The following is a 23746-nucleotide window of genomic DNA, read 5'->3' on the forward strand; positions in this document are numbered from 1 at the left end:
AAATCTAAAAATATTCTCCTTCTTGGCTGCCTACAAGTAAAAATGGTCTCTAGGTGGTGATGCAGGAATGCTTTACAAAAGTTGGGAATGTTCCCTTCTCCATTGGGCCACAAATGAGAGAGAAAAAAACACTGATTAGTGATCTAGTTAAAAAAAATCTCTGTGTCTAGTAATTCTCACAGTCTTGGGGGGGGGAGTATTATCCTTTGTATGAATATTCATTGCACAGGCAAGAGCTGGAAGTTGTACTGCTAGTAAACTCTTTCTTTCCCTACCAGTCTTCCAAGAGTTTCTTTTCCTTCCAGGATCATAATGACCCCAGGTCTACACAACCCGTTCACTTTCTCTTGGCTGTTTTCAGAGAGTTCACATCTAAGTATGGCTGTGGGGACTCAAAACTTCACCCTACCCAGAAGGTAAAATGCCTTACTTTGTTGCCAGGCAGTATGTTGGCTAGCACATGGGAGGAAAGACACTAGAAGGGAAACTGGAAGAGGACTCTTAGCAAAGATTGGTTGAAATAATCCTGCAGAGAAGGAAATATTTTCACTTAGAGCATTATTCGAAAATCCATTTAAATGCCCTGATTCATTTATTATGATTGAACATTCATTGACACATTCTGCATTTCTTATATTTGACCATACAGAGAGTAGAATGAATCTGGGTAAAAATATGACCTTGCTTTGTATAACACATTTCTTCTTGTTTCAGCAATGCCTAGCTCTTAAAGAACTGATACAGAATTCCAAAGTACTTCCTTCACAAGAACATGAAACATTTGCAGAATCCCTTGTGACTAATAGCATCCCATCACTGGCAGTGAATTCGCTGAATTCTAGCTATATCAGGGAAGTAATTAAAATGGCTGTTCATACTGGAGTTATTTTGCTGTGTGGCCAGAATCGAGTCCTTGAGCCTCTAAGAAATCTGGCATTTTCTCCCCACACAATGCAGGTAAGGGAAAGTGTGCCGATCCCTAAGTCTCTTAAATCATTCCTTTGTGATTTGCATCAATTGTATTGCACTTTGCAGTAACTGGAGGTACATCTTAGTCCTTAATCTTTGCCTCTGCTTGGTTACATGAGACAATGGGTCAGCTGTGTCTAGGGATTTTCAAAACACATGAGAATCTGCTATAGAAAAAAAAAACAGAACTATGATACTTCAGTATCACTTTGAACAGGATTATCTCTTTCTCTGCAGCATGCTTTTCTGCCAACAATGCCAGAAGACTTGCTGGCTCAGGCTGTGAAGTGGGAAGCAACCGCAGGGCTTCACTGGTATAGTAAGTACTGAGCTTAATCTCTTCATCTAGGCATAATGGACTCAAACAGGAAGATGATATTTGCATACAAATGAAGTCCTTGAGCTCATGGGATCCAATCCAAGCATTTTATAGAACCACGTCTTTTCTGTTTCATCAGCTCAACTGCAAACATCCTCTTACAAGTTTCACTGCGTGTCTTATTCATCCTCCAAAATTTGTATTTTGTAAATGGTCATTTTATCCCACATTTCCTGTGAGAAATGCAGGCTGGCATACCTGGTCCACCCCTACTCATTTTATCCTTAGAGCAACCTTGTGAGATATGTGAAGACTCAGAGAGTGACTGACTGAAAGTCATTCAGTGAGTTTTGCAGGAACCAGGGACTTGAACCTGCATCTCACTAGTCCTAATCCAGCCTCTTAATCATTATACCACTCTGGTGCTCTGGTGTGAGAGAACCTCGCTGCCATCTGATAAAGGTAGTAACTAACCAATGGCAGTCTAATTCCTACACAGATTCATGGCTAAGTGGGGATTTTATTCTCGATCTTTCTGATTCAAATTCGATATTTGGGGTTTGATCATATAGAGGAAGAGACACTTAAATTGGGGCAATGCTCCTTAGAGGGCAGTTGGATTCACCCCTCTGTTTGCTACATGACAATGGATGTCAGGGGAAGAATGAGGGTTCTGTTCTTGGGTATAGTTTAGAAATGTTCTGTGACCCCTTTGCAGTGCTATTATACTGATTGATGATTGTTTATTTTTAACCAGCTTGTCCAAATGGTCACCCCTGCACTATCGGAGAGGTAAGGACCTTTACTGATCTAGTATATCTAGTATATTTCTTTTGAAATAGTTTCTTTCTCTGTTTTGCATACCCCTTCACTAATGCTCCATGCTATATCTTGCAGGGAGGGGCAGTATAAAAACCAATTATAAATAAATAAAATCTTGTGCAAGACTGCCTTGCGGACAATGTTATCTTGTTTCCCTGCAAGTGCATGGTGACTTGAAAAGCATGAGGAGATATCCTGTGCCAGTGGGTTTTCAGGTTGAGCAGAGACAATTTGGTCTATGTATGTTTGGTTGTAATTTTGGCACTCTGTTCTCCTTTCAGTGTGGTCGCCCCATGCAATATGGATTCTGTGTTGATTGTGGTGCTCAAATAGGAGGTGTCAACCACATGGCAGTGCCAAACTTCTTTCGATCTCAGTATGTCTTTTTTAAACATTACATTCTTGAAACACTGAACAGTAATTATCTCTCCTTTCTGGATATCTTAAACATTTGCAAGATGAGATGCAAGCAGATATAACCATTGTGTGTACTCTTGGCCACAGTGTTTCTAGGCTGTAAGAGGAAGACAGTAATCACTTGCTGTGCTTCTGACATGGCCGACTGTTTATCTGTATAAGTTCTTCTGGAATAGGCCCTATTTTCACATTCTTTATGCTTAAGGTGACCAGATTGTCCCACTTTTGGAGGGACATCTGGGGGCACCTGGCAAATTGTACTTCTGTTGCAAGTAAATATATATATATATTACAGTACTATTTTTGCATTCTGTGCGTTCTATGAAAAATTTTGTTGTTCCTTATAGACCAAAGTTTTAATCTAGACACCCCCCCCCCCCCCGGTCAATGGTGTCCTGCTTTACCAATGTTAAAATCTGGTCACATTCTTTATGTTGGGGCCTCTTTGGTCAAAGTAAATAAGAATTTCATTTTCTTTGCAGTACGTAAACATTGTTTATGAGATTCACCCCCCCCCTTTAAAACTGTAAATTAAATACTCTTGTACTCAGGCTTCTGACTCACAGTGTCTAGGATTTTAAAATTAGAAAAACAAACTCATTTTATATCTAGTATGCACATTCACTATTCATTTTTATGCAGAGTTCAAACGGACAGAACACAAACTGGCCACGTGCTTGGAAATCCTGACAACAGAGAGGCCATGCTAGCCTCTGAGAGGGAGATGTCTCCGGCAGTCTTGATTCTGATTCGCTTGCTCACTCACTTGGCATTGTTTCTGGGTGCCACGAAAGATCCCCAGGTAGATTAGAGAAAAATCCTACCAACCTGTTATTCTACATGGAATGCATTACAGTGAGGGAATGGGTGAGAAGTTATTTTGAGAAATCAGGTATCCTTCCAGTAGTGTTGCTATCAAGTCACTGTAGCAGGTCCACCGCATTTATATTGTCTCACAGGGAAATGAGTATAATTTAAGGTCCCTGTGTTCACTGAGAACAAGGAGCAGAGTGGCTTCTACAGCATTCTCTCCTATGTTCAAACTGCTGCTGTGTGGGACACACTGTTGCTGTTTCAGGACTGCTTCGAAGCAGCCAGGCAAGTAAAGTCCACCGGAAACCCTCCAGCACTCCACCTGGGGGGAATCAAGCAGCTTGCTCTTTTCCAGTTCTCCCAAGCACAGCTTGGATCCCCTCCATTGCATTCCATCTTCCCCAGGGGATAGCTTGTGTGCTCAGGGAATAGCCAGTCGCAAGATGTTCATGGGGAGGGAGGGAGGGAAACCTTTGTTTTGTAGGAATTGCCTTTGGCAGCATGACGGGAGGATTCTCATGTAGTTCTGCTGGAGTCATTCTAGAGTCTCTGTCTCCATGCAGAATGCATGATTGAGACCCAAACTTGTAAATCCATTTTTTAAAATGTACTTACAGAAATATTTTTGATAGGCATCTAATAACTTTACAAATAAGTGGCCCTCAAAGTCCAGAATTGAGAGGGGAAGCAAGATTATAAACATGTTTCATGAATTGTTGAGACTTCCCAGAAATGGAACATCTGTCCTTGGTATTATCAGGTTATAGTGAATGCTGATGAGGACGATCATGAGTGCAGTTCTGGTTTCCCCAAGATTTTTACTCGGTAGTTGAAGATAGGCTCATGGACTTATCTAAAGAGCTGTTTTGTTGATTATAAGCTTTATGATGGAATTGTGTTTGATCACTCTGAATCTTGTTGTTCAAGTCCATACAGCAGATCATTAAGCCACAGGTTCAAGATCCAGTGAGTTTTCTCCTGCAGCATATTTACAAGGACTTTGAGCAGTTGATGAATACTCTTGGGAAAAGCACCGATGAAACCACTAATGTGGCCCATCTCATTCTACGTAGCTTTTTCAAGAAAACCCACCAGTCCCCAGACCAGTGTAAGTAGAGCAGTTGTGAAGGATACCCCGGAACACTTAAACTTCCAGCACAGCATAAGACTTGTCATTTATGGTTTCAATTTCAATAATGGTAGGAGCAAAAGATCTTTAAGTGGAACTTTATTTTGGTTGGCCATTTATATTGGAAGGGGACACCTATTTCCGCATCATCAGTTTATTAGCATGATTTTGTACTTGTATTTGCTTCCATTCAAGAACTGTGAGTGCTATATAATTTTCAGATTCCAAAATGGCCTTGGGTGCATTGTTGCTGGTTCTGATGGTTGCATAAACGCTGGCAGAGGCACACAGTACCAAATGGGTTGATGATAAAATTAAGAGCTCTATGATAAAGTACTGAATAATAAGCCTCTGGCTAACTAGCACATGGAACTCTTTTTAGCCCAACCTATAATGCATCGTGGTATTCATTTTACATCTCTAGAATTCTTGGGGTTTTGTACTTGGGACGTGTGAAACCCTGGAGTGTCACAGATGTGTGGCTGAGTTCTCTTTTGGCATTTGAGACTGTAGAGTTTGGGCAGCAACAGGGAGACAAACAACAACATTCCTAATACTACTATCACCCCACTCACACAGCACATTGGCGAAGGGTGTCCATATGGCACATGGGAGACATGTTGAAGCCCAAAGGGCAGAGTAGCAGCCCCAAAGTAAGTGTACCATTTGCCCAGACAATTCTCAGCAAACAGGGGTGGGGGGAGGCAGATGCTCGGTTGAGCCCATGTCTGCCATATAGAGGACAAGCACCCTAACCACGGAGCCAGCCAGACACATATACACAAAGGAAGTAAAGCATGAGGCATTCCCCAGCAGCCTCAGTATCACCAGCAGCCATAAAAAGCCAGGCGGAGAACACTGTAAAGATAGGCATGGCCCACTGGAACAGCACTGGGATAGTATGGCCAAAGGTTCAGTGTCTATACAGGGGCAGCCCTGATGCAGTCTAACCATGTACAGCTGGCTGGGTTGTGCACAGTTTCAAACCTGAACCTAGCCACTTGCCCCCATGCGTTGACCCTGACATCCTTACCCACATTCGATGTCACTAGCGTATCTGGTAGAATGCAGTGATAGTTATGCTTTTGGATTTAGAGAGACAGGCCAGTATCAGTACTCTCGTTGAAGTTGTTAAGCTGTCTAAACTGCAAATTAGTGCAGGTCACCATGCTGAGGATTCCACGGCCAGGGCTGTTGCCAGTTTTGTTGTTCTGAGGAATCGGGACTGGTTGAGATCTACCACCTTACCTTTAGTAACCAAACACAAAGCGAAGGAGTTCTCCTTTGAAGGACTGACTCTTTTCTCAGAAAGTACAATGAGATACTTTCGTTAATAAGGAAGGCGTGCCCTGTCACCTGAACTATGGGTGTCCTGGTTGAGATCTATGTAGTGTCGGAGAGGGGAACTATGAGTGGGCATGGAGTGGGTGCCTGGCCCCTGGGAAAGGATATGATTGGCTTCAGACTGTCATTGGCATCCTTAGCTACATGGGGAAGGCTCTTGGGCTTTCTCTTTTCATAGGCACCTATAGGCTATGCCATTGTTTATGCTGGCTTGGTGAGCCAAAAACACTCCAGGCATTCCCCTTTCTGTTCTAGAGTGGTAGGTACTCCAGCACCTCTCTGGCAGGCAGCCACAGAAGGTATTCAGACAACATCATGTTACATCCATGTAAAGTTCTATTGGATCTCTAGGTATATCTTGGCTCAGGTCTCATGGAATTGCTGCCAGTTTTCTGTACTTCTGCAGGAGGAGAAAGTGCTGGGTGTGCTTTCTGATTGCTGCTGATGCTGCCACCACTCTTTTACAATTACTGCATGCTTGGGAGGTGGGTGGGAATTAGCAAGCCTTGTTGCTCCTGATGTGCTATCAATGTTCTTTTGCAGGGTCAGCATACTTTGACGGTCAGCTTTCTAAGAAAAAACACAGAAACAATTGGGAAAATGTTGCAAAGGCCATTATTGTTCCTGAGTTAGAGGTAAAAAGATCCACGTGCCTCCTAAAGAGTGCATCGAGTAGCTCAGGACTCAATATGCTTCCTAGGCTAACATTGATGAGGTGCTTCAAGCCCTGGTTAAAGTGAAATATTGTGTGGTTCTGCCTGGCAATGTGCATTCTTGTGTATTCAGTTCTATGCATTTTTAAGTGAGTGTAAAGACTATATAATAGGGCCTACTTCTGAAACAAATGTGCTTGGGGTTGGACTCTCATTCGGTGTCTGTGCATGACCTCTTGTGAGTGCTAAGGTTGGTCTCAAAGGAGAGCATGATGTATCAAATCCAAAATTTGGGGGAGGTTTGCTGCATAGGAATGGGCATGATCTGGCTCACAAACCAAAATTTAGTCAGAACTTGGCCAGTTTGGAGTCTGGGAACTGGTGTTCAGGGAAGGCACCTTTCCCAAACATTTGCTGGACTTTTGTCCTATTTGGCTGTTCATGGCCAGCTGTTTATCCCTTTGGTCTTGCTTGAATGGGTGGGGAACTGAATTTGCGGGATCAGCTTGGCTAAGGAGTGACCTGTTTGGGGCGGTCCAGGGATTGGTTCATGTGCCACCCCAAGCTGAACCACCCTTTTAAAGGTTTGTGCCCATTCCTGTTACTGGGGATATAGCAATGCAAGTCTCATCCCCTACCTGCAAACCTGTCTTCTGTAGTACATATAAAATGTTGAGAGAGGATACTGGAGATCATAGCAGGTATTCGTATATAAGCCTCTCAGCATCCTTCCATTATATGCCATCACATCAAAATCACAAGATGGCATAGTCTCATTGTATACTGCATTGGTCAGACCCCACCTGGAATACTGTGTGCTGTTCTGGGGAGCCTCACTCCAAAAAGGATGTGGATAAAATTGAGAGGGTGCTGAGAATTATGATACTGCACAAGGGCCAGGGGATTAAGCCCTGTGGGGAAAGTCTGAGGGACTTGGGAATGTTCATCCTGGAGAAGAGGCGATTGAAAGGGGACATGATTGCTGTCTAAGTATTTGAAAGGTTAGGGAGGGCAGGGAAAGGTTCCTGTTGGCAGCAGAGGATAGGATTCATAGTAATGGATTTAAACCAGTGGTCCCCAACCCCCGGTCCAGGGACCAGTACCGGTCCGTAGATCAATTAGCACCGGGCCGCGGCTCTTCCTTGCCCTCCTCCCTGGCTGCTGCCTGGGGGGCTGCCCTGCCACTCTGCCACTGACTCACCTTTGGCGCTTTCCAGTGGCCACCATGGCTGGGGCTCCCCCTCAGAGTGGTGCTGTGCAGCTGCTGCTGGCAGCGCCCCCCAGCAGGAGGCGGGAAGTCAGGGGTGCCAGCGGGAAAACAAGTGGAGCAGGGGCTCAGGTGGCAGCAGCAATGTCCCTTGGCAAAAGACTCCCTCCCCCCCCCCCCCCCCCGGGCCTCAGTAAAATTGTCAAGTGTTGACCGGTCCCCGATGATAAAAAGGTTGGGGAACACTGGTTTAAACTACATGTAGCATGATATGACAAGAGAGCCTCTTGTGGCGCAGAGTGGTAAGGCAGCCATCTGAAAGCTTTGCCCATAAGGCTGGGAGTTCAATCCCAGCAGCTGGCTCAAGGTTGACTCAGCCTTCCATCCTTCCGAGGTCAGTAAAATGAGTACCCAGCTTGCTGGGGGGTAAACGGTCATGACTGGGGAAGGCACTGGCAAACCACCCCGTATTGAGTCTGCCATGAAAACGCTAGGGAGCATCACCCCAAGGGTCAGACATGACTCGGTGCTTGCACAGGGGATACCTTTACCTTTACCTTTAGCATGATATTGGCTAGATATCGGGGAGGGGTTTTGGCTGCCTACGGACATGGTGAGCTCCATCTCACTTGGGAGTCTTTAAGCAGCAGCTGGGCAGGTATTTGTCCTGGATGCTTGAGGCTGATCCTGCATTGAGCAGGGGGTTGGACTAGATGGCCTGTATGGCCCCTTCCAAATCTCTGTTTCTATGAAATATTCTCAAAAGATAAGAGGGTGCTGATCTAAACAGACAACATGGCAACAAAATATTATTTCAGCAAGCAGGGAGATACAGGTTCTCCTGAAAGCAATTGTAGTTTATTTATTAGCAATCATTGGGTCCATTCCCAAAGTCTTCCATGTAGCAGAATCTTAAAACACAGAAGCAGACAGATAGAGTAGCGTATATCAGACTAACTAGTCATGGTCTATCCAGGACAAATATAGAAGAGCAATTTTTGACACCTGGGGTACCCCAGGTGGACCTGTTTGCCACGGTCAAATCCAAGAAAGTAACAGAATTGTGCTTTCTGTCACGCCAGTGGCCCATCTTTTATGGGGAATAGATTCCAGATCCCTGGTTCAGGCACATATTTCTTTGCACTTCACCTTTTCCTAAACAAGGTCATAGGGAAAATGATAGCAGATCAAATGGATCGTATTCTAGTGGCTCCTTTCTTGGCCCACGAGATCCAGATCTCGGAGCTATTATACCTTGTGGGCGGGGACTACATATCCTTCCCACTCCCCGCCCCATATTGGATCTGATAATGCACGGTCTTCTAGTACATAATGGTGTAGCAAGACTACATTTAACAGCATGGAGGAGCCAGCCTGAGGGCACTTCTCCCAGGGCATTCTAGATATTTGATTACAAGCCCATAAACTTGTATTCCTAAAACAGGAAATGGGTCCATTGTTAGACTTGGGCTTCTGCTTGAGGGGAATGCCCATTAACCTGTCCATTGGCATTGGCATACATGCTGTCTTTAGCACAAGCAGGTTTAGCTATGTCTTCAGCAAAGACTCACCTGGCAGCATTTTCTGTTTTTTAAGAGTACAAGAGATTACAGTTTTTGCTCATAAATTGATTCACCATTTTTTAAAAGGGCTCTCTAGTGCTTCCCCTCTAGATCCCATCTTATTCCACAGTGGTGTTTACTTTTGGTGTTAATTAGCCTGATAAAACTTCCTTTGGAACTTTTAGCCTCCTATTCCTTATTGCTGCTCTCTAGGAAAGTAGCATTTTTACCATACTGTCTTTACCTCAGACAGTAACGAGCCTCTTATGGCGCAGAGTGGTAAGGCAGCAGAAATGCTGTCTGAAGCTGCCTGCCCATGAGGTTGGGAGTTCAATCCCAGCAGCCGGCTCAAGGTTGACTCAGCCTTCCATCCTTCCGAGGTCGGTAAAATGAGTACCCAGCTTGCTGGGGGGTAAAATAGTAATGACTGGGGAAGGCACTGGCAAACCACCCCATATTGAGTCTGCCATGAAAACGCTAGAGGGCGTCACCCCAAGGGTCAGACATGACTCAGTGCTTGCACAGGGGATACCTTTACCTCAGACAGTGGAGTCCGTGAACTGGCAGTGCTTAGAACTGAACCACCTTTCCTTAAGGTATTTAACAAACAAGTTGTTTTACACCTGACTTAGACTTGTTCCCTAAAGTAGTCTCCAAATTCCGCCTGGCACACATACCGGTTGTCTTTTCCACTCCTGGTTCACATGCAGAAAAAACCCCACATACTCTTGTTGTTAGAGGGATCTCTTGTATTATTTAGAAAAAAACAGATTGCAGCATTTTAGGTGAGGATCATGTTTTGCCCGGGGCCATGATCCAGCTTATTCATGTGAAAGTAGACAGGAACCAGAAAGTAGTGTCTGGTTTATTTGTGTATTTGATGAGTACTTTTTTTCTAAATGAACTCATATGTTTTGGAAGATAACTTCTTTCAGAAGCTTATTGATGACTTATACAAACGACTCATGTTTTGACTATTTTTACCCTAAGTACTACAGCCTTTGAAAGCTGCAGGAAACTAATTGATTTTGTTGTACGAGGCACAATCACAGTTATTTAGGTAACAGCCTCAACATCTGAGATACTGCTTTTATACAGACAACCTCCCATATTTTGTTTCATTGTATGCTATATGAAGCGGAAAGAAATAAAATGATAATGATTGCCTTTTCTCGCTTTAAGCCCCTGGATAATTACTCAAAATATGCTAAGGGGCACCTGCTAAAATTCTTTTTGGATGACAAGACAAAGGTGGTCTCAAATGCTGCCGCAAAAATTTGCTTCTTAGCATGTAGGAAGCAGAAAGTTGTATTTAAACAAAATGGGTAATCTCATTGTTGCCGTATTCTTACATTCTATCATCGATGTTTCCATTTTTATCTGATGCATGTTAATAATCACATGTACTTTTTTGCTGGTTTTTGACCGCATCAGTAAATCTGAATCTGTTATGGAGATAACTCGATTATACCTAGATAAGCGACATTGCTTTTTCTTTGCAAAGTGTTTACCTTTCTTTGCTGATTTATTCCTCCCCCATTGACTTTTCCAAGCAGCTTTTGGATAAAGCACTTCTGAAGTTGAATCAACAAATCAGTGAGGATGAAAGAATTTCTTCCAACCCAGTAGTGAAAATTGTATATGGAGACCCGGCAACCTTTCTGTCCAGCTTGCCGAAGTACAAAACTGTGCATTGTTCTAAAATGTGGAATTGCAGGAAGAAAATCTCGGTTGAATACCTTGGGCACATTGTTCAACAGAAAGGTGGCAAGGACACTGTGCCCATCTTGTGGAAATTTTTGCAGAAGGTAAGTGTTACCATATGGGTTCCATGGCCCCATCATGTGACTCAGATCCTAATGTACTGTGTTCTTTATAATTAGTGAGGCCAAACACTTCTTTGCAGTGTTGCTTCTCTTTATCCCTGTTTTTTAATTAGTGTGAGGACTTTGATCTTAAGAGCAGAAGCTCTCCTGTCAGCTTCTTGTCAAAAGCTGTGCTATATCAGTAAACACCAAACCATCTGGGGCAGAGTCTGCACTTACTTTGTTTATTCCATTGTCAATCCTGTTGAATTCAGATCGATTTGAACTCGGGTCTTCCTCTTCCCCCCCTTCCCCATTGAAACAGGAAAGTGTTCTGCACGTGGTTAGGGTAGTTCAGAAGGGAAGGGGGGAGCCAAGCCTCTTTCTTTCTTTTCTTGGGGGGGGGAGAGGATCGAAGAAGGCAGAGGAGGGAGAAAAAATCCAAGTCCGACAGAAGTTGAGAGAAATTAGGGGCTTCTCCTTTAAGGCAAGCTGGTCACATGGGCACCTTTGGCCAATCAGAGCGTCTCTACCACGGAGGAGAGCCCAGATTCAAAACAGCCTGCTTTCTCAATCCGAATATTAAAATATTAAGGTTTAAAAGCACTCTAAGATATCGCACAATAAAGGTAGGGTCACTTTGGATCAATCCTTCTTGCTGAAGAAGGAAAATTTAAATCGCCCAAAATCAAAACGGAAATCGCATTCTGTGTAGATGGCAGGGACTGAATCAACCTGGGACTGGAATAAAAGCTCCGTGCAGTTTACGCCCAGATGTTTTGAAGTATTACAATCACAGCACCAATGTAAGGTATTCTTTTGTGTCCACAAGGTGAAGCCTTTCAGAAACCAAAATTTACTTTGCCTCCTGGAGGTGCTGAGCATTGTCTGAGTATGATTAGCTTTTATTCATGCATGAGTTGCTGAGAGTAAGGAGAGGAACCTTGAGAACGATTCCTAGTATCCCAAATGTTCAATGGATCACTCACAACTAAGCTTTATTGTGGACTTTGTTAACCATGCATGACACAGTCATCTTTCATCTCGCTCCTTGTTTCAGGGTGCTTTGTGTGAGAGAAGGTAAGGATGCAGCCCAGTATACAATTTGAGTGCAGTGGCAGCAGTCTGCCAAACTTAGGTCAAACTAAACAGGATGCCAGGAAGTGTAGGATCCGTTTCTCCACAACTTGTTATTTGAAATCTAAAATACAATCAGGACCGGTGGGTGCTGTGAAAGCTGTGAATTTTAGCATGGACTATGAGGAAAACGGTATAATTCTTCTCAGGTCGTTTTTCTGATCAAAACCCACCTCTCCCTTTGTGTACATTAAAAAAGGAAGAGAGAGGATCCCTAGATCTGATTGGAAAATCATCTCAAGGACAGAAGGTTAAGCCATGTAAATACATCCTCTGCCTATTAGAACCACCACCCAGCTACACATATCAGTGGTTTTTTAAGTCACATACTGCAACTTTTTAGTCAAGAAGATATTATTGCCCTGCAGGAAGCAGTTTCCTGGCCGGTGTGTTTCAAGGTCACTTCTTAGAAGAATAAATTACCCCATCACATTCTACCACCTAAAACTTGGCACATAAAAGCCTCCTACTCCTTCATACTTTAATATAGTATTAGTCAGACCTTTGGAGATTGGGCCCTAGAGAAACCATTAAAAAACTGAGATGTGTGAAAGCTCTTGCCTTGAACTTGTGAAAATTAGTATTTTATGTTGTTATGGCTAGACAATTCCCATGGACCAGAATAAACGTAAGCCAGAAATGTAGTGCTAGTGTCCAAAGATTTTAAAATATAATTTCACTCCTTTGTGTTGGGCATATCATAAGAACTGCAAGCAACAAACTAAGCATAGGACTCTGGGAAGGGTTGCCTTTGAATAGAAATGTGCTTGCTGTGCACAAGGAAGATAAAAGTCAACGAATACAATGGGATATTTTTTCCAGGAGAACGTAATCTGAAATGAAAGTAGTCCAATAAGCATCTAGTTGCCTTTCTCAAGACAAAGTGAATGTTTGGAGGGAATAAAAAAGGGTGTGGAAGACAATTTTTTTTTATTTAAGTAAGAAGATAGAATGTGTTAAAGTATGGGTCCCCAATCCTTTTGAGGCTGCAGCCACCTCTGGAATTTTGATGGGGTGATGAGTACCGCCCCAGGATGACATCCACAAGAAGCAGAGCTGAATCTGCCTCAAGAGGCAGAACCAAAGTATACTTCATACCTTGTGGAAAGACGGAAATCCTAAAAGGGGAAAATAGAACCACGCCATTTTCTCATCTGTTTGCTTCACTGTCCAATGGAAAATTCATTTGAATGAGGGAGGCCAATAGAAATCCAGTGGGCCCATACACTTTCTGTAAAGCCCAGTGGGCAGCAAGGATGAGGGTCATGTTGGGGAATCTGGGTTAGAGTGTCAGTTGCTTGTAGCCAGTTTGGTGTAGTGGTTAGGAGTGCGGACTTCTAATCTGGCATGCCGGGTTCGATTCTGCACTCCCCCACATGCAGCCAGCTGGGTGACCTTGGGCTCACCACGGCACTGATAAAACTGTTCTGACCGAGCAGTGATATCAGTGCTCACTCAGCCTCACCCACCCCACAGGGTGTCTGTTGTGGGGAGATGAATGGGAAGGCGACTGTAAGCCGCTTTGAGCCTCCTTCGGGTAGGGAAACGCGGCATATAAGAACCAACTCTTCTTTTTCTTCTTCTTCTGTTTAATGATGACAAAAATATTGTATGTGAACTGTCAGCTTTGCATGGAGTGAGCCACACTTGCACTAAATAAATCTGTGCTTAGAATAGATCATGCACCTTTGTCTAAGTATGCTCCTTGTATACTTCATCCTGATTGAAATCTTTGTAGAATGCAGAATGTTTGTGCAGCCTTTAAGGGGTGAAAGGGAATAAAAGCTGGAAGCTGGGGTAGGGAGAAGTACAATGGACAAAAGTACATAGCTGTAACCAGTAGGTGCCTTATCCAAGTCTCCTGCTGTTTTGCAAATCTTGCCAGCACTCCCAAGTTTTTAACATTTGCTTTTAGAACACTGGGAAATTTATTTCAGTGAGGTTACTTGTAGACTTGCGGAATATGAATTGCTCTGTATAGACGAGAATTGTGTTGGCAGCCATCTGTGTTTCATTGTTTCCATTTTTATTTTGTTTCTGTCATTGTTTCCTTTGGGGGGGGGGGTCAGTCTCTCTGCAGCTTTTATTTGACCTCCATGATTCTGCTACATTTCTAGGAAGCTGAATTAAGGCTGGTGAAGTTCTTGCCAGATGTTTTGGCTCTGCAGAAAGAGCTGGTGAAGAGGTTCCAGAATGCTGTTGAGTTGGAATATAATAGAATTGGTGACTTCCTCCACAGTTTGCAATCGGGTAAGAGATTGCCAGGCCATGGGAACATCTTTTCCATCTATTCTATGTCAGGGGGGGGGGGGTTGGAGTAGAGGCACCAAATTTGCAGCATAGCAAAAGAACCCCCAAGTTAAAAAAAAAGATTGGAAACATGGGCACAGTTCTTTAGGTACCCAAAGAGAGTGCCCCCATCCATCTTCCATTGTTTCCAACAGTGAAGAAAAATCTTGTTTTGCCATTGGCAATGTTGTGCCCTCTTTGTCTTCCCCAGTTCCCAATCAGGAAGAAAGGCAAGGTCTCAAAAGAAAAAACAGCATAGTTTATTGGGCCAAGAACTATGTGGACGGGTTCCGTCTTTGCCAAGGGCTCAGATGGAATGCCGTACAGAGCATTTACCATGAGTTGTACTTATACAGAAAATCCATCCATTGTCCATCAGTCATAAACTTAACATAATCAACACATAGTCAAACGTGAGCCATGATATATACCAGGCCCCTTACCATCTTCTATTTTCCATTGACATTAACATCTATCTTCTACTGATACATGTAACTATCTTATCTCATACACCCTTTTAACATACTATAGAGCATCATTAATTTTCCCATACCATGCAGTGGCATCAATCTACCTGCATTCCATTCTGGCATTTCGAGGGTCCTCTGTCTCTTATTTATAGTTTTTAATAAGCTGGTGAGCTGTTAGCTTATCTATCTATTAGTTTCGATGTGAAGACTTCCAGGCCTGGGGCCTCACGTCTATATTGAGCCCCTCACTAGGATAGTGACCCTTGGTTCACCTGTAGAAAGAGAGAAAGAGGCCCTTTTGGGCTGGGAGCTGACCAGAACAAGAATGTGCTAACAATGTATCTATTCCTATTAGCAAAGCATTTCTACCTAGTGTTTGCAAAGGCTAGTATTTTAACATGTCTATAACAGATTTATAAAAATACTATCTATTGGCAGTACATATCATAGTAATACAAAATGTTTCCCATTACTATCATGAATATGCAGGGTTTTCAAAAGCAGTTGTTTGATTCAATTCTTTTCCTTTTGGACCCTTCAGCAACAGTGAAGGTTGGATGGGGGTTCCTGTAGAATTGGACCCTCTGATCCAATGCTTTTGAAACTTAGAATTTCTTTTGAGGAGGGGCTCCCACAGCTATGCCGCAAATTTGGCGCCTCTACCTCAATTTCCCTCCAGCCCCACAGAATAGACCGAAAAGGCAAAATTTCTCATTGACTTTAATCTGCACTATTGACTTTAATGGCACCGAATCTGAGCCGAGGAAGTGTGCTTTGGATGCTTTAGATGCAGCCTGAATTGATCAAAACAATCAATTTCTTTTTTGCACATGCCTAATTCACAACATTCCTAGTAGACAAAGTTTGTGAATATGTGTCAAGTATTTGTCTTATTAGCTGTCTGAATGGTGAAAATCAAACCAAAGGAAATGGTTTCAGGAATAATTTGTGGGCGTAGCATGTTGTATGCTGCCTCTGCATCACTAGGACACATGCAGCAACTGTCTACGAAGTCCACAAGGTGATGCCCTTTAAAAATTACCCCACTTTCCATAGGAAAGGACAAACTTCTGCCTGACAGGATGTAAAACTGCTTCCCGTGTTGGATTGTGTACAGCACTGATAAAACTTCCTTTTTTGTACTGCAGACATTTTGAAGTCAGCATCATCTGACCCAACAGTTTGCTTATGTTTCAGACAATGCAGAACTTGGGCCTTTGTAATAATGATCTTGGATCTTTTGTATGGAAAGAATATTTAGGAAATATTTAATGAAATTCAGTGCTGCAAGGTGTGATGTCCAGTGGCTGGGCGGGGGGAGTATAGTAAGACACTTCCAATGCAAGACATAATTGACCCATTTTAATAAAACGGAACCTTTGAACCAACTCTTGTTCTTTTATTGTGCTGTGTGCAAGAGGGAACCAGATGCAAGCTTTAATTAAATTTGGTCCATGGCACATATCTACAAAGTTAAATTGTACATTTGGTCTAACTTGGTCTAACGTGGCAGTGTTTATCTAATGAGTCCAAATTAGTTCAGCTTGAGGCACTTTTAACAATATCGCCATAAATCAACAAGGATATCAGGAGCTGTTTGTTACTTGCATTTTTCAGATGTCACGAGACGTACAATGAATAAACAAGTGAAAACTTTTCTGTCTGTCTGGAACAAGCTGAGAAGATCCTTGGAAACAAATGGTGAGTGGCCAGTTCATACCTTGACCACGTCAGAATGGCAGAATTGAGAGGTCATCTAGTAATACCTCATGGAAGGCTGGTTGTTTTGTATTCTGAGCAGGCCAGGTTTTCCCATTTTATCTTATTTTACTATTGAACAAAATGGAGAAAACATTGCCACTGATATTCTAGTCTTTAAGCACTATTCCAGGGGTAGTCAAACTGCAGCCCTCCAGATGTCCATGGACTGCAATTCCTATGAGCCCCTGCCAGCAAATGCTGGCAGGGGCTCATGGGAATTGTAGTCCATGGACATCTGGAGGGCCGCAGTTTGACTACCCCTGCACTATTCAGTAGAGCACACACCATGATTCATTCCAGCATGCTTTTAATACTTGCCTTCCCGTACTGAATTCAGGAATACTGGAGGATGACAAGAGGTAATAGTTATTTTAATAGTGTGCCAAAAGGAAAAAAGAGTTCCTATATCTGAAACTGATGCTTACCAATGTTTACTTCTCACATTGCAGGTGAAATTAAACTCCCCAAAGGCTATTGCGATGTTGACCTCACTCTGCAGGATAAATTTGAGATCCTTCTGCCTCGCAGGCGGGGTCTGGGCCTGTGTTCCACCGCTTTGGCTAGCTATCTCATCGGCCTGCAAAATGACTTTGTTTACGCCATAGAAAAATCTACAAAGGATGCCAAGAGGTATGCCTGCCACTTTGGGAATCCCTTCTACTTCCAGAACATTGGGCAGTTTTACTGTTGCCGAATCAGCAGTGAAATGAGATGTCCTATTCTCTCCCTTCCCTCTCAACAGCTACTCTGTAAGCCCCACAGAAGTGACCGATCTGCATGTGATCACGTATGAGGTGGAGAAGGACTTAATCCCTCTGATTCTGTCCAGCTGCCAGTACAGCATTGAAAAAGGAGGGGAGGCCCTCCAGGAATTTGACCTGGAAAAAATCCAGCAGCAGATTACCAGCAGATTCTTACAGGGAAAACCTTTGATCAAACTTACGGTAAGGTAGCACAGCTGCTCAGTTCTCCTCCTTGGCTTTTCTGGTATCCATGAGATCCATTCTTAGAAAGCTCCCACCTGAGCTTGTGTTTGCTTTCTGTCCTGATAGGGCATACCCACTCTGGTGTACAGACATGACCGAAACTACGAGCATCTCTTCAATGATATCAAGAAAAAGTTGAAGCAGGTGAGCCCTCTGTCACAAGGAGAACACCTATGAAACAGCCAGCAGGGTGTTTTTCAGTATGCCTTGTTAAGATTGGGATCAGCATCATAATCTTTTTCATATTTACCTTGAAGTAAGTTGCACTGAATTAGTGTCCAGTATATTTGCCTGATATAACCTTTATTGCACGGGAAACAAGTTGGATATAACTATAGAACAAAGTGCCAGAACAGCCTCTGCATTCCGTGCTGCCTGTTTTCTGAAGGAACATCCGCACAGCATGTAGTCTTTTCTTTACAATAAAGGGCAGAAATGATGGATGCTGATTGGTTTTTATCCTCTTGAATTACAGAGGCCCCTTCCAAATTCCACCATTAGCATGGTCAGTGGGGAGCTGCAGTCCTACAATGACATCTGCGAGGCTTTGTTTGTCACTGAAATAATTTTAGGATTCCTGGCTATGGCTGGAGGAGAAGCAGAGATGACGGTGACTGAATACGTTGAAAGTACCCTGCAAATGGGCACTCAAACAAATGCCCACATCCTGAAGGTGAGTTAGAGGATTCGATGGAGGGGAGATGTCAATCCACCTATAGGACACTGCAGTAATACTGTACAAGCAAAAGGAGTGACTTAGCCTTTTTTGCATCCCTGAAGGTATATTATTAGGGTGGATAAGAGCAATGTAGTTTATGCAATATTCACTTTGCATTGTCCTTCATTTGCGGGATACAGGAAAGAGAGTGCTGCCAGTAAGAAGAAATATTTTATTTAAGGAATTTGGCTGGTTATATTTGATTGATAGTTGTTCCCTTAGTGATTGCTGCTGATCTTCCTCTTGGGTAATTTTGGCTTTAAAAAAATGAATGAAATGGCATCTCTCCTTGTCACAAGGAGTCTTCTGCACTACCCCCTGCAGCAGTGCTTCGTCAGTTAGATACAACCAATACAGAGTGACTTTATCAGTCCAAGGCATATAGATTTGTGTTCTCTATTCCAAGAAATGCAACATGAATTCTGTTGTGATTTCACAGAGGATATTGGTGCAGCACAGCCATGGCCATGTCTGTGGTACCCAGTGGAATGCTGCAGAAGGTTCTGAGATGAAACTCTTAAGATTGCACACTTGTCCACTGGTGTTCTGTCTCCTTTGTAGCCTGGACCAGCATTTAAGGGGATTTCTAAAACATGTTTTTACATTTAATTTTGCTTAATTTTTTAAACATTTAAATTAAAATACAAAATGTGAAACATTGCCATGTTGCTTAGCATACAATCAATCAACCCAACGACATTAAAATGCAAATATTTTAAGAGTGAATATAACATTCCCTAGGCTCTCTAAAATGTATGGGAATATTGTTTGTATGGGAATGCACTCCTAAAGAGAAGTTTTTTGTTTTCTCCTTTCAGGCCTTGAGTCACTGTCTCCTGCAACACACCATCAGCCTATGGCAAATGCTCTCCAGCCATAAATCTGAGCAGCTATTGCAGCTGAAACGGGTAGGAAAGGCTAGGAGGAGAGTGGGTGGGGAACTGGACGATTTCTCTCTCCGTTCTGCGTACCTAACCAAAGCTTCTTGTTTGTTTTTCTTGTATCTTCCAGGATCCCTTTGCAGAGGTTGGTGAACCTTATAAAGCTGAGCTCAGTGCAGAGAACACCAGACCCCTCAATACCTTCCTTCTCCAGGCTGGCATTGAGACTTTCCTCCAGGAGCTGCATGAAATGATAGTCCTGAAACTGAAATATGCTAACCCTGGGGATGAATTCAACCCTAACTGGAGGTAAAACTGCAAAGACCAGACCAGTTGTCTTGTACAGTAACTCATTTTACTCTTCCCTTGACTTGGGAGCTCTGAATGTGGAGTGGGAATATCCCCATTACAGGGTATTGAGAGGAGGTGGTCATATACAGCAGAATGACTGATCATACTTGTGTTTTACTCTTTTTATTTTAGCCTGAAGGATGTGCTTATTTCCTACCTTGAAATGAAAGAGACTGTGCCTGAGGAACTAGAGGAGGCATTCCCTGAAGACATTCAGGTCTCCCAGAGTATTGCTGTCTGGAAGGCAGCTGCTACTCTTAAGCGAGATCGACGACTCCGTTAATTCAGCACATCAGTTGGCTGGCTTCACTCTGCCACTTTTTTATTAACTATTGAAAGATGAGTAGCATCACTGGATTTCACAGTAATGTGGTTTGGTTTTTTGCACTGAGCAAAATAAATTGGGGGGCCAAAAAGTTTTCACAGCTCAAGGAGGTTGTGAATTCTTGCACTCTGTCATGAATAAACTAGGATTGCACAAATACAGAAGCTGAAATGTCTTAGAACAACCCCACCATACTGTTTCTAGAAAATACAACTTAAGAGATTTACAGGAAGAGCTCAACAAGGAGACAAAGACCTTTTTTCAGTAGCCTGTTCTAGAAGCCTAGATAAAGGTCTTGGGGATCATATCCCTGGGAGACTGATGCAAACCTGAAGTTAAGTGCTACTTCACTGGTGGTTGTTTTTCCTTGGGCTGGAAACTGGAGGGGAAGTGGAGGGGATTACTTGCTTTTCCCTCGTAGTTTTTGACATATCTTTATCAATAAGTGCTGCCACAGTTGCCTCTCTCATCAGGGACATACTTTTTGTCCTGCTGTTGCACACATTGTCAAACTGCCTATTCAGGTAGCTGCCTTAAATGCCACACAGATTCCCAGTACTGTAACTTGATACCACTGCCTAGGCAAAGACATCTTTTTGTGTTGTTAAATAGACAATACATCAAGGCTGCTTCTAGCCTATTTCTGTCTCAGGATGGAGCTGCTTGCTTCCCTGTGAAGGCAAACCTTCTTCACGTTTAGATGAAAGCCTTTTAATCATCTGATGGGAGGCTGTAATCATCTGATGGGAGGCTATGTACAAACTTATTTGACCTTTGATGCTGCCGTATATTCATATTGTTTCATATTTGTGCTGACGCATTGCCACATCATTACTGTGTACAGATGCTTCTTTGAGATACCATGCACTCCTCTACTCATCTCATCTTTGAGATGAAAAGCAGTTTTAAAACTGAAATCCCAAATCAGGGCACATGTCTTTGATAAAGCAGGAGAAGGAAAAAGTAAAATGTAGTGATAGTGCCTCCTTAAGCAGAATAGAACCCTTGTAAGCCCACTGAATATCCCTCTGATTAGGAAGTCATTGTAGATCTACTGAGCAGAGTATCTCCCCCCCCCCACATTGCTGTCTTTTATTTCATGTAGAGCCATAGCATTGGCCCATTAACCAAGTGCTGTAAGTTCTGTAAATTTGGATCATCTGATACTTAAAACATAAGCAGAATCAGTGAAAGCAGATAAGAGTGTCTTCCTGTGAAGTCTGTGTTTCCATCCCCTGTGTCAACTGACAAACCTTTAACAACCTGAGGGAACCTCATTTTTCTTGGAACCAAAATAAATGTATGTGTTTTTTTTTAATGTCCAAACTATTTGCCACTTGGGGAAGACACAAGTAGAATTCCTTGCCATTGGTGATCTTTCCCAGCCCTGCTTTGCTGCTGCTCGAAATCTTGTATGCTCCAGAAGACGTTTCTTAATACTTGCACCTCCTTCAATTATGCAACATTCACAAAAACCCTGGCTGCTGGCAGGACTGGCAGTGTGCACAATTTTTCTCAGCTTGACCAGTCGTAACCGCACAGTCTTCCTTGCCTGACAATCTACGGCAGATATCAAAGATAGCTTCTGAAACTGTAAAGATCCTTTCAGTCATTTTAGCAGTTATCTTTAAATTCTGGCGATATTGGACAAGTGCTGTCCCTACCCCAGCAGTAAGTGGTGAACTGGGCAACCACTGTGCTGATGGATTTGAGACAATAACTCGTGTTTACAAATGTGTTTCTTTTCTATTGTAATAAATTCTTTTTGTATTTGTCACTGAAGTCTGTTTCTTTTCTTCATGACGATTGCAAATTGTTTTTCTTTCTGGGGGAGTGCTAATATACTGAACCCAATCTGAGATCAGCGACTGATAAAAAGAACAAGTATGACTTCTGATTAAGCCTCAAATATTGTGGGTTGGAGAGGCTTTGCTACAAAACATTCTGAACTTGAACAAGTGGGGAATTTTATCCATGGTGAGTAATCATCTGCTCTGGGTAAAGTTGGTAAATATCCATCTGTATTTCTACCCCCTTTATTTGTAGCTGTATCTGAAAGAACAATGAGTCTGTTAAAATGGAATTGCAGTGCTATGGTTTGTTGCTCCCCATGGTCATACATCTCCTGTACAGAACTCTAATAGCATTGCGTCCACAATTCTGCCATTTGCTAAAGGGCAGGCGAGTCTCCAAAATAGGGCAGTGGACGAGTTGCCATTAAATAACCTTATGGGCTTTGCTGCCTCCTTGCTGCACTGGCGGGGCTTATGCCATGACTTTTTAAAGGCTTCCTCTGTCCCTTGGAAGTAAACCTCAATCCATGCCCCACTTCTGCAGCTGAACAGGCTTCCTCAACTCACTTGCAAAAGAAGAACAGAAAATGAAAGAACCAAAATGCCAAAATAAAAGAAACTGAGACCATCTCTTTGGCTGCCCAGCTGCTTGCAGGGACAGCAAAAATAAAGAGGAAGAAGCCCTTTTGCTCCCACCATAAGCACTTGGCTTCTAGTGGGCTTGGTCTGTAGCTAGAATTCAGTTTGTTTGTGACCACACGCACACACCACAAGCATCCAAAGCACCAGCCAACTCTGCCTCCTACGTCACGGAGCCTGCAAATGGCCACCTCCTGTGCAAAAGACCTGGCAGCAGACAGGTCCTCCAGTGGAGCCACCCTCAGAATCATCCAGCAGGCAACCAACAGTCATGCCCCCAAAGCCTTGGCAAGTAACTGCAGCATGAAGGTGAAGACTGGGCGAAGATTCCTTTTTGTCCCCTTAGGGGTAGACCTTCCTACTTAGAAGAAGAAGAAGAGTTGGTTCTTATACGCCGCTTTTCCCTACCCGAAGGAGGCTCAAAGCGGCTTACAGTCGCCTTCCCATTCCTCTCCCCACAACAGACACCCTGTGGGGTGGGTGAGGCTGAGAGAGCGCTGATATCACTGCCCGGTCAGAACAGTTTTATCAGGGCTGTGGGGAGCCCAAGGTCCCCCAGCTGGTTGCACGTGGGGGAGCGCAGAATCGAACCTGGCATGCCAGATTAGAAGTCCGCACTCCTAACCGTTACACCAAACTGGCTCTCGGTTTGAGTATACTTAGATATACTCTCTATTTTTTTTCCTACAATAAAAGTGAATCTTTTTCTTGGTAGTTGGTAGGTCATGAACTGAAGTCTACACCTAACCAATGGGGGGAACTGCAGATATCATTCACACAAACCCTGCCTGAGAAGCAAAGGAGTGTAACCCTACCTTAAGGATACCTTCTGTTTTGCTGATAAGAACCCTCATGGGAAATATGTTTGGATTACTTATGTTTCTGCACAGATTCTAAACCACTGTACTAAGGAAATAAGTCCATCCCCCCCTTCAAAGTTGTGAAGCAAAATGAGGGAAATGTTCCTGCATTTCATGAAACAATGAAGGTCTCATCTTTCATTTGGGCTACTGAAAACAGAGCTCTGTGCCTGTTTGTGTGTGTGCGCACTGGGCGGCGTGCTGGTGGCCACGCCTCCCCTCCCCAGCCGCACCGCACCGCAGCGCTAGTTGCTTCAGACGCTGAAGCGCCCAACCCCAGCAGAGACTTGAGTCTGGTTATTGTGAAGGGTTTTTGTTTTGTACTGACAAGCAGTGAAATCATTCTGTAATACTAGCTGGCTAATTTTATTTATGTAAAATATATTTTTTGGTTTTTATCAATGGGATTTTAACTGGTCTATGTCAAAAGAAAAACATCACAGATTTAAACATAAGTGAACTATAGTCTCCACAAACGACCAAAAACTTGCTGGAA

General features: G+C 43.2%; 1 protein-coding gene across 7 annotated transcripts in view; it reads left to right on the top strand.

Moving 5' to 3' along the window:
* Positions 1–21735, top strand: part of RNF213 (ring finger protein 213) — a 135791-nt gene extending 114056 nt beyond the window's left edge. For all 7 annotated transcript variants that reach the window (XM_077328190.1, XM_077328195.1, XM_077328193.1 and 4 more), the window contains 18 exons: positions 306–416; positions 715–957; positions 1207–1288; positions 2046–2080; positions 2392–2486; positions 3170–3329; positions 4268–4448; positions 6357–6448; positions 10792–11043; positions 14295–14427; positions 16554–16637; positions 17147–17327; positions 17440–17641; positions 17750–17827; positions 18159–18356; positions 19220–19309; positions 19413–19591; positions 19766–21735. In XM_077328190.1, the coding sequence (XP_077184305.1) occupies positions 306–416; positions 715–957; positions 1207–1288; positions 2046–2080; positions 2392–2486; positions 3170–3329; positions 4268–4448; positions 6357–6448; positions 10792–11043; positions 14295–14427; positions 16554–16637; positions 17147–17327; positions 17440–17641; positions 17750–17827; positions 18159–18356; positions 19220–19309; positions 19413–19591; positions 19766–19916 (2547 nt within the window). In that variant the 3' untranslated portion in view covers positions 19917–21735. The remainder of the gene's footprint in view (positions 1–305; positions 417–714; positions 958–1206; positions 1289–2045; positions 2081–2391; positions 2487–3169; positions 3330–4267; positions 4449–6356; positions 6449–10791; positions 11044–14294; positions 14428–16553; positions 16638–17146; positions 17328–17439; positions 17642–17749; positions 17828–18158; positions 18357–19219; positions 19310–19412; positions 19592–19765) is intronic.
* Positions 21736–23746: the final 2011 nt, after the last annotated feature.

The sequence above is a fragment of the Paroedura picta genome, chromosome 3 (assembly GCF_049243985.1).
Source record: "Paroedura picta isolate Pp20150507F chromosome 3, Ppicta_v3.0, whole genome shotgun sequence".
Lineage (NCBI taxonomy): Eukaryota > Metazoa > Chordata > Lepidosauria > Squamata > Gekkonidae > Paroedura > Paroedura picta.